General features: G+C 35.5%; 2 protein-coding genes across 3 annotated transcripts; both read right to left on the reverse strand.

Moving 5' to 3' along the window:
- Positions 1-1,037: 1,037 nt before the first annotated feature.
- Positions 1,038-2,982, reverse strand: LOC131163105 (uncharacterized). The gene is made up of 2 exons (XM_058119839.1): positions 1,735-2,982; positions 1,038-1,609 (listed from the first exon to the last, which is right to left on the reverse strand). Exons 1-2 carry the CDS (start codon positions 2,012-2,014, stop codon positions 1,440-1,442), a joined length of 450 nt encoding a protein of 149 aa, XP_057975822.1. The 5' UTR covers positions 2,015-2,982; the 3' UTR covers positions 1,038-1,439.
- On the reverse strand, positions 2,486-8,747 carry LOC131163104 (purple acid phosphatase-like). Of its 2 annotated transcripts, XM_058119838.1 has the most exons (9): positions 8,622-8,747; positions 8,034-8,436; positions 6,723-6,923; positions 6,520-6,631; positions 5,504-5,733; positions 4,088-4,226; positions 3,545-3,765; positions 3,311-3,432; positions 2,486-3,223 (listed from the first exon to the last, which is right to left on the reverse strand). In XM_058119838.1, the coding sequence occupies exons 2-9, from the start codon at positions 8,379-8,381 to the stop codon at positions 3,016-3,018; spliced, it is 1,581 nt and encodes a 526-aa protein (XP_057975821.1). In that variant the 5' UTR covers positions 8,382-8,436; positions 8,622-8,747; the 3' UTR covers positions 2,486-3,015. The 2 variants fall into 2 exon arrangements, with proteins under 2 accessions (XP_057975821.1, XP_057975820.1); XM_058119837.1 differs by lacking the exon at positions 8,622-8,747 and having other exon boundaries at positions 8,034-8,580.
- Positions 8,748-11,454: the final 2,707 nt, after the last annotated feature.

The following is an 11,454-nucleotide window of genomic DNA, read 5'->3' on the forward strand; positions in this document are numbered from 1 at the left end:
TCTAGCCTTCTAGCCGCACAACCCGTCATGGGGGGAAGCATGTCGCACGTGTATGTGATGGTGTGACGACGCTAGTCCTACAGACCATGTTGTATTTTCTAGGCATGTATAGGGTCATATTGAGCCAGCAGTATATATTTTCATATTTACAGAGCAGCGGTACAAATTTTAAAATGTTAATTAAATGTATTTAAATGTTAGCAGTATATGTACACACAAAATCTCATGCTAGCCACACACTAACAATAATGTAATTCGTCTTACTGAAAGGTGTCTCACCCTAGCATACAAATGTTGTTTCAAGTCCTCCGAGGGATCGAGCCTAGCGTGTTGCCAGACAAAGTTAGATAGTAGACAGTCCTTGTCAAAGCTGGTGAAATTTTATGCAGTGTTTGTCTTTTGAGGATTGTATATGTAGCATATTATGTTTTTAATTATGTATGGATGTAAATGAGAAATAGTTAGAAATTCTGGTAAAATTTATTAGAAGATGTATGTTTTTCGCTGTGTATGTTTATGCAGTTCCAGTATGGAACGTCCGTTTTTCCTTTGTTAGGGCTGGTTGTATATGCATGATATCAGAAAGATGTATATGATATATGTTTAGTGGCACTCCGAGCCCACCGAGAGGGTCGGGGCACTACAACAAGAACCACTAGAACTTGACGCTCAATAGAAAATACTCGACGTTAATCAAAGTAAGCGCCATCTATCAGAAAGAAATTTCTAAAGAAGAAGAAGAAGACAAAGCAAATCTAGAAATCTACATCAACTGAAATTTATCAAACACTCCCAAGTAAGATCTGAAGTTGCTTCAGACGAAAAGATCAACCATCTCTGAGGAGGAGTGACGAAACACGGCATAGTCGAAGCGAGGGAATGGCTGGCCAACAAATCAGACCAAATACAAGTGATCCAGAGACGAGATGGAGACAACAACAATGACTAGCAGATCAAACCAGAGATGAGAGTGGAGAGCTGCAAAGTCACTCTGAAATGGGAGGCTCCAGACCAGCAATCTTTGCAACTAAAAAATCAAAGAAAACAACCGAACTCTGATAATGCAAGCTCATTATAACATGGGCGCTGGAACGCGGACCACCTCAACAAGGAGCTGAACAATAAGCAAACACTAGTACCAGACAGAAATGAAAACCAAAGCAACACAACAGACAATCGGAAATACAGAAATCCGATCAGAAAAAGAGAAACCGAAAACACTGAAATTCTGACAAACTCAAGAAAATGCGAACAAACACACAAATAACATCCTCCCTATCAAAATTAGCGAAATCAACATCTCCAAATGAACATTAGCAAACCATTCCAATAGATCTGCTACAGTTCGATCAAATCTAGTTCTGTAAGTCGTAGCAATGTGAATCACTAGCTCCTTTGTGTCATTCTGTCGAACACTTGGAGCACACACAGGCAAATCCTCATGTAGCCGGAATAAGAATAAAGACACTGGAGCTAGAGAAGTAGTCGTAAAACTCGAGGTCGCGAGAGGATCTGCAGAGGAAGACGACAGGACGCTCGACGAAGGAACCAAGAACTCTTTGCAGGGAACAACGACATGCAAGAGTGATGCTTGCTTGGAAAATGGAAGCTGAAAAACATGGATATTTACCCAAGATGAGTGGCAAAGAGGCTTGAAGGCTCTACAAGAGAGACGTGCTGAAACTCATCTACAAAATATTAAGGTCCAACAACTACACGTTGCAAAAAGACTACCAAAACGAAAAACGCTTAGCGATCCAGCAAGATTCAGAGGTGAAAAGGCATAAAAAGAAGATACGAAGAGTAGATCTGCAAAGAACGATCGGCAAACGGCGGGGAGAAGTGCGCTCAGACGGATCAAACTCGAGAGATTGAGCGGAATTGGCGATTCATATGATCCAGTTACCGAGTTTAAGGAGCTGGAGAACGAGCAATCTTTCGAGAAGCCTCGGCCGCCAAAGACAACGCAGGTCTTGTGGCTTTCATTCCCAGCGAAGACTTCGTCCATCGCCATTTGCAAGCGGAGAGAGTGGGATAGAATGCTCTGACACCATGTTAAAAAAATATAATGTATATTACGGAATTGTATTCAAAGAGAAGATTACAAGAATATATATACAAAAACCCATAGCTAAACTTAACAATTCAAGAATCAAATAACAACTTTAACTAAACAATTAACTAAATTAACAAATAAAAAATATACATCTTTTAACAATTTCAACCATTTGAATATGATCACTCCCTTTTATATCTTAGAGAATATATATTTTAAAATTTAAACTTAAATCTGTATAAACTTAAATAAAATTTAGTATGAAATTATATTAGGTCATTTTTTCAATTCATACAAATTAAAATTTTCAAAGTGATGCCTCAAAACAACACTATTTAAGAATTGTTTGACATCTTATCCTTAGTTTTGATTAAGATAATAATTGAAAGCATAAATTTTGAGATTTGATCCTTGCAATTCACCGATCAATTATAAGTGCAACCATATAACTTTTGTTGATAAACCAAAAATAAATCAAGTGTTGAAGCAAATACAACGTGATAACTGCATAAGCCCGCCCGCAAGGGAAATTCTCACGGGAGGATGATGCACCTATGCCCCAATAGCTGTGCTCCAAAACAATAATAACAATAAAAATAAAAATAACCTAAAAAACAATAGCAGTTACTTTAGCCAAAATAATGATAATAATAATATTTTCGGCATATGTACCTCGGTCTATGTTTCCGAAAAACACAAGGATGGGCCCTTCACTCGTACGAGCCTCAAAACAGAAGGTTCATCCTTGTGTCTTTTAGGAACACATACCGAGATACATATCTCGAGACACGGGATATATATCTTTTTTCTTTTCTTTTTTTCATTTTTTTTTTTCTCTTTTTCCTTTTTCCCTCTTGGTATTTCTTTTGGGCAACATGCATGCACTTCTCTGCCAACAAATAAATTAACCAAGCAATTATGAAACCCAGAGGGAGGGAGAGAGGTGAAATTGAAATTAATCAGAAGGCAGCGACATGAGAGGATTCGTCCTTAATGTTAGCCTTCCAGAATCTGTTGTGGAGCCAAATAGAGTCAGCTTCCACCGGATACCCATCTTCATTCCGATGCCATCCGAAGTAAGCATGCGTCCTGTTCTTTATCTCCAAAATGCCGTGTCCGAAGCTTGCTTCCCTGTACGCCGAGTAGCTAGGCTGTGGCTCTGTCATCCTGAAATTCCCAATTCAAATTAAAAACTTCATCAATTTGACAAATTTCAACTCGTGAAGCAGAGAGATCAACGGAATTAATGCGTACTGAATTGCCAATCCTTCTTGGTTTCCTCCATCGCCGACGGTGAGGTAAACAGGGGCGGACTCGTCGCTGATCGGAGTGCACAGCCCGTTCACGATGTTGTACGCGATATTGGATATCCGTTCCTGATCGAAGAATAACCCAATTGAGAATTATAAAGATTAAAAGTAAAAAAAAAAAAACACACGCTCGCACACACACACAAAATTTGAGGGAGGAATTGTATTGAGTGGTTACGGATCGTTCGTAGGCGTGAACGTGGCCGGCGAAGACGACGTCGACTTTGTGCTGGACGAACCAGGGCTCGTACATGACGCGCATGGTTTCGCCTTCCATGTAATGGTGGACGTAGCTGTTGTAGAGGGGAGAATGCATTAGAATGATTAGCCATGGAGTCTCTGTTCTGTTCACTTTCGGTAGCTCCATTGCTAGCCATCTGTACTGTGGAGTGTATTTCCCTGCCCACAATGTTCACTTCAGTCGCATAGTATTTTTTTTCTGTACTTGGATTGATTCTAGTATAGGTTATCTATCTTTAATTACCAAATTAAGGGAAATTATCTTAAGAACATGAGTTTGAGAACACGGAATTCAAAATATCTAAATTTGAACAAAATTTCAAACAACTTTGTATTCAAAAAGCTATCTAAATTCATTTTATATTTTTGTACTAATTCCAAATTCTCTTTCCCAACGAGTAGAAATTTGAAAATTCGATCTATTTAATTATTTATGTGGAGAAAAATATGATGAGCATATGGGAAGTGGACACAGCCTTACCGTAAGCAGAGTAGGAGGAGAGGACAATGATATAAGCGGAAGCCCTTTTAATGGAGTACCACAAAGGAGATGTGCTGTCTGATGCTCTGTATGCCACGTGGAAGCGGTTTTTGTAAGGCTTAAATGGTTTATTTTCTCCCTGCAAAATAAAAAAGTGACATAATTTAATTTGTCATTATAAGTTTATAACCCCCAATCAGAACCAAGATAGAGATATTTAATTTTTTTTCTAATAAAATTATTTAGCTTATTTATTTGTGAAAAAAATTAATTCATTTTTAAAAATAAATTCAAAAATATTATTATTATTATTATTATTTTTGTTGATGTTTTTAATAACATCAATAAAAAAGTTTCTTTGAAGAAATTAGAGAATATTGTTATTTTTTTGGCAATGTAAGATTAATTGGACTTTTATTTTGAGAAATTGTTTAAAAACGTAAAATCAATTTAAAAACAAATGACATATAATCTTATGTTGCATTTAAAAAAAAAAAATATTTGCTTTATGTTTTTAATTTAAATTTGTATAAAATATAAGATATTATAAAATTTTACAAAACTACAAAACACAAAATTAAATTCTTGTGATTTTGAATTTAGAGAAACTTAATATAATTCTTTAGCACTATATTTTATCTATATAGATACAAATCAAATTAAAGGTCTGGAATTTATACCCCAAATATAGAGTTAGTGTTTGATTGGAATAGATTATCATACCGAGACCACCCACATGGTAAAAACAAATATATAATATGCTGAAAAAATTGTCAAAGCATCCATAAGGGAACTTGAATTTCCATTTTCATGAGGTTAAGAGATGAATCACATGACCAACAAAAAGGCCAAGTTCAATGTAGAATTCCAATATTGAATTCAAATTCTATGAATTTGAATAAAGTAAAACACAACATAATGCAAATTATTATTTGGCATTGTGAGTTTTGAGTCTTTATTTTCTATACTACTATAAAAGGGAATTCCCTATTTGGTGTTATAATTCAAAAATATCAAATTTATCCCTATAACTATTAATTATTATTTTTTCAAAGTAGTCCTTTAACTATTCACAACTTTCCTAAAATACTCTTATAATTATGTTAAATTTATCCCATAACTATTCATAATTATTTTAAAAGACTCCTATAACTATTTACAATTATTCAAAAACATCCTTATATTATTATTTTTAATAATTATTTAAAAACTTTAAAAATAGAAAATTGTAGGGCACCCACATAGTGCGTCCACATGGATAGTTTAAATTTATGCCGATTGAAAAAAAAAATAAACATATATATATATATATATATATTATGTTTTATTTGAATTTATGTAAATTTTAATTTAAAATTTGAAATATATTCACATTCTCAAATACCAAAAACAAATTTTGAAGAGGAAGAAGCGTACAAGTTGGGGAGCAAAATCGAGTTCGTGGTTGCCGGCTGTCCAAATCCAAGGTTGGTAAGCAGCGTTTCTCTCTATGAAGCGTCCCCATGTGTCCCACCGGGTATTGTCGTGTAAGGGATAGTCGTCGGAATAGGAGAGGTCTCCGACGAATAGCACCGTTTGTCCTCTTGCAGGGTTCATCTCGTAATGCGTGAGTGTTCTGTTTGAGTCGTACGTTTGCCCCAAATCCCCTGCATCTCCCCAATCTCTCACTCATTACTTCACCAAATTAAAACCCAAAATACCAAAAAGAAAGAAAGAAAAAAGGTTTTCACCGTTGACATGTTATTTTAACGGTCAAATTGGTATGAAGTTAGGGTTTAGCATGGGAAAAGATTTGGAGTTTTGAGTATGTTGAAATTGTGTTTGAGAGTATGAGATTAATGGGTAGTTTCACTATTTAGAATTTGGAACCATCAATTATCGGATTTCCTATTATCTTTTAGATCCTAGTAATTAAGTGAGGTAAACTTTGGTATTTGTGTGGGTTTTGCATTCTTTTTGTGGGTCTAAATATTACTCATAAAACTTTTCATTAAACACTACAAAGAGGAACTATCCCATACATATGACGAGATATATACATATGCATAAGTTGGAGAAATCTTAATGAGTGATGGTCTTCCTGCTCCGATGATTGGTCATGAACTTATTTTTTCATTAGCTTGCAAGAAAATTTAATTTTTTATTGAAAAAAAAGAAAAAGGCAACCCACATACTTTTTTTTTTTTTAACAAAAAAGGAGTAATCAAAAAATCACCATTCATATAGCTAACATTGTTGTCAAGGACAATTAAAAATTTTCTTTGTAATTAGAAAGAACGCAGCCTCTCTAATTTCTTTCTCACAAAGGATTTGGAGAAAACTACAGTAAAAATAACAAGATTAGTCAACAAGGGTAAATGCTCTTTCCTCTAGCAATGAAGCAACTCTAAAATTGGGGGGAAAAAAAAAAGTTGAATTTAAAGGAAATATACCTATGATTCCAAAAGTGTAAGCAGCATCAGGGCCAACTTGGGGAGGAGTAATAAACCAGAACTGCCTGGTGGTGTTCCCAATCCCAACCTCATAGTAATACTTGGTGTCATACTGCGCGCAACTTGTTATGCGTGAATGAATAAGAGTGTGATTAACTAATGAAGCAAAAAAGAAAATAGGCATTGGAGAAGAATGGACAGACCTCCAAATCGTCGAGAGTGCAGTGATGGATGAAACCGGAGGTGTAATTGTAGTACTTGTAGGTCACCACTATGCCCTCTGCTTCCCTTTTTTGCTTGCTGCCCTCTGTCCAGTAAAGCACTGTGCTCGATCCTGGCTCATCTGGGGTGACCCACGAAATAAGGACACCCTTCCCTACTAGATCTCCTTGGGTTATGTGAACCTAATCCCATGTACCCAATTCACAAATTAGGGCTAAACCATGAAGAAATCACTAGTGTTTCGTTTCATAGATTTGAATTTTAAACCTTAGAACATCTTAAAACTGCATCATGTATTTTGAATCTTAAATTAAGGATTTTCTTGAATTTTAATATTATTTTATATTACATTGCATCCAAATTTACTAAAAATCCAAATCCATCACATTTCCAAACATAGGATAAATACTCTTCTGAAAAAATTTTAATTTGGATTCTAAGTCAACACGTTTTGTGACAAATTAATATTTAACCATAATAATTACTTTACAATTCCCATCTAATAGCATAACACAAGTGCACAAAAGTGACAATTTAGTACAAAGCAAAAGCTTATTTATTTTATTTTATTTCCTAAAAAAGGGCGGCACCTTACAAAAAGGTTAATGAGATTTAAATTTAAAGGTTATTTAATACTTGACACGTTTATGAACATCTTAATAATAGTTCCTTACTTTTAAGGCTTATTGATTCTTTCAAAGCTTTTTAACTTTAAAAAAATTACAATACAAACTTTAGAATCGTGCAACTCATGCTGCATAAGCAAACTCTTTTATAAAAAAAAAATTCATAATACAAATTTTTCAAGAATCTAAACCTTACTTCTGGCCAAATCTAAATCTTTATGTTAAAAGATTCAAATTGTTCATAAAAAAAAAATTAAAATTGTACATTTCAAACTCTGAATTTATGTAGATTTATATAAAACTCAATACAAATTTATAATTATTTTATTTAAATTTCCACAAATTAAAATCCAAATTAAAATCTCAAATTGGAATTCTAATTTCTCAAATACTACATAAAGGTAAAAGCGTAGTTCCATCCGGTGGGTGAGAAACCTCAGTTTCGTACTTCGTACTAGCCGTCGCAGGACGGCGATCCCTGAACAAACCAAAAGGGTCAATGCCTTTCATCCAAAAACTCCAAACGCAAAATCAGAAACATAACGAATCCGATCGTTCATGAAACCAATTCACCAGAGACAACACAGAATTCAAATTTTTTTGACAAAAATGAAAGCAATAAAATGAAGAAACAGAACAGAGAGGAAAAGAAATTGCAAAGCAAACCTGCTGGGGTGCATTATAACCAGGAGGCACTCGGAACACGTCGCTATCCAGCGGCATATCCTTCAACAAATCATTGGTCCGAGCGAAACCGCTGGTTCGTCCGCCATTGCAGAACTCCGAAGCATTCAAAACCAATCCCACCAGAAAAAGAACAGATCCGGCGCCGCACACCCACATCAAACCCATCTTGGTTTTTCTTCCCAGCCCAAAAACAATCAAGAAAATTGCAGACTGAAAGACCCACCACCACCATCCAGTCGCAACTATAAATTCGCAGCTCTGCAAGTCGTATACGTAAAGGGAGAAGGAAGGGATATTCGGCATCTGATTTGGAATCCAATCCGTCATTGTCTCCGACCCGCCGCGTTCCGACGCCCCCACCGCTCGCCCCAGACGGTGACCCCTGAGGAACATTATTAGATGATGGATGAATAAATTTATTTATGCAAAGGAAACGACGAATTTGTACTTATTTCTGGTTTGGATGATTTCTCAGAGAGAGAGAGAGAGAGAGAGAGAGAGAGGCGATGCAAATTAGCACATGTGCAGGAAGATGTTTCTTTCAAAAGTTTTGAAAACAATGGCTACCTGCGAGTCAAAGGGATTCAACTTCTTGTCTTGCTTGGAATATTCATTCGGCTCCTCAGAATATGCAGGGTTTGTAATTTGTATGCATCATTGGAGCAAGATTTTTTACTTTTTGTGATTCAGATTATTGGGAAGTGGATGATTGATGAGTAGTTTATATCTATTCAATGTTTCAATCTCACAAAAAGATTAAAAAAAAAAAAAAATGTATGTATATATGGGAAGATCACAATTTTGGGAAGTTAAGAATGACTTTTCATGAATAAAAGAAGGAAGACAGTAATATTTTAACCTCTTGCCAAAGTGTTAAGTTATGATAATTTTAAACTAATAAAATAAAGAACAAGAACTAACCTTTTTTAAGGTTTCAAAAATTTTATTTTTGACAAAAGATAATAACCAGCCCGAGTTTGTCAAAAAGATATAAATCTTCCTTGTATTTTTATAAGTTTTTTAAGAGAAGTTTGTGTTTTCTTGATAAACCTTAGAGGTGTGTGGTATTTTTGAAACCTTTGTGATATTTTTTAGAAATCTTTATCTTTTTGCCAAATCTCTCTTTTACTCAAAATATTAAGGACTTCTCGTGAGATTTTAAGATTTTCAAGAACTCCTTGAGATTTGCCAAAAAAGATATAAAATTTACTTCATACTTTGAAACAAATATATATATATAAGTTTTTTTTAGGGGAGGTTCATGTGTTTTTGTAAAATATCACATGTGATTTGTGACGCTTTTGAAACTTTAAGAGAGGTAAATAAAATTTTTAAAACCTTAAGGGATATCCTTATCTTTTTATCAAACCTTAGAGAAGGTGAGTGCTTTTTGTCCAAAATAAAATAATATTATAATTATTGAACAATTTTTTTTTTTGTACAATTGGATGAGGGGAAAAGGCATAAACCTTCCTTGAGATTTAAGTAAAATATGCAAATTTTTTTATAATGTAAATATCCACAAAGGTTTTAGAAATCTCACAAATATCTCTTGACATTTGATTTTTAAGAAAATTTTTAACTTATACTTTTGTGTCATGCCCCGAACCCAAAAATGGGAAATAAGGGTGAAAATGTAACTTAACATGTCCTTATATCATACAAATCATCACAGATATAGTACTCCAGATGAGGGTCCGACCCCATGGGGTTCTCAGGCACCCTAAGCACATCCAATCATAAACATATATGCAACAAAAAAAGTCATTCTATATCAACATATGTAATACCATACCAGAGTCTATGCACAAGCCAAACACGGCTCTATCCAAACGTACAAATTGGGTGCCCAAATACAACTCAAAATAGCAACCCAACAAAACTACAGTCCTAACACTTACCCAAATGCTAACGCAGTACACCAGCCACTATACTTCTTACACCAGGACGCTAGTTCCGGTTACTCGAAAGACCTGTAAAAATGTACGTACAGCAGGGGTGAGACACTTCTCAGTAAAGAAGAACACATGTTATATCAGTGTGTGACATTTAAGTGTTATCATAATGCAACATACACGCAGTTAAATGTAAATCCAGTACTAATTTATACAGTGCATACACGCACACACAACACATGATCAGCAATCCTGGTGTCGTCACACCCTTCGGCTAGAAGCAGGTCTGGCATTTCGGCGTTGGCCCGTAGCCAACCCGCAAAGCACGGCGCCACTAGCACATGGCTAGTCCTCGACTCCTATGGCATCGTACCAACGTTAACTAGTGGATCCACACCCTTCGCCCTGATCTGCCGGAATAGGCTCACACCCTCGAATATAGAGCCGGTCACTCTTGCCTACGTGGCAGACGATAAATACACGCCCTCGGATATAGAGCCGGACACTCTCAGTACCTGGAATCATTTTAGAATCGCGATCCTATCAGCAATTCCGGAACCGCGTTCCTATCAACAATTCCACATATCACACACACATGCATGCTCATATAACCAAACAAACCACACTCATTTGATAATCTAAATCATGGTTTTCCAAACAAATACAGTTTAAACAAAGTCAAGGCACGGCTATCCCAATATCACAGTATAATCACACATATACTCGATTTTCAACAAAACCCGGGATTCAACCCATTGCCCTATTTTTCCCAAAAACTGTAATAATGAAAAACTCATAGTTTTCCCTGTTAGATCTCCCCAAATGAGTAGTCAAAACACCCACAGGATCGTAGAGCATAGTTCCACCGAGTCCGATTTCAAAAATAACCAATATAACACAGTTTCCCCTTACCTTAACCTCGTAAGCAAATCCCGAACTCCGAGGTCCCTAAACAGCAAACCAAGTTTCAAAACCTACAAATCACAACACAGAATATACTCATAAGACTGATACCTATAAAACTACCGGATTAGAATTAAAAACCGAGCCTTACCTCGATTTTACGCCGAAACCCGAAAATGTCCGAAACGAGATTCAGATCCATAGAATTTGTAGAGAATCCTTCCACGATCCTCGTGGTAGCTTCTGTTTTCTGATTGCGTCAACGATCGGCGAAGAATTCTAGAAAGAAGGAGAGAGTAGAGGGAGTTTAGAGAGAGAGAGAGAGAGAGAGAGAGAGAGAGAGAGAGAGAGAGAGAGAGAGAGATAGGATTGAGTTTATTTAATGAAGAAGTAATAGAAATTTCCTTTTATAGCTCTTGACTCGAAAATTTCCAATTTTGCCCCTCTTAATATTTAAACCCATTTTTCATATTTTGGTTCTTACATTTTGTTAAATATTAAGAAAGATTTATATTTTTTGTTAAACTTTGAAGGGGTCTATAAAATTTTCAAAACTTTAAGAAAGGCTTATGCCTCTTTGCTAAATTTCGAGGAAGATTAAT

This window comes from Malania oleifera, chromosome 8, assembly GCF_029873635.1.
Source record: "Malania oleifera isolate guangnan ecotype guangnan chromosome 8, ASM2987363v1, whole genome shotgun sequence".
Classification (NCBI taxonomy): Eukaryota; Viridiplantae; Streptophyta; class Magnoliopsida; order Santalales; family Ximeniaceae; genus Malania; species Malania oleifera.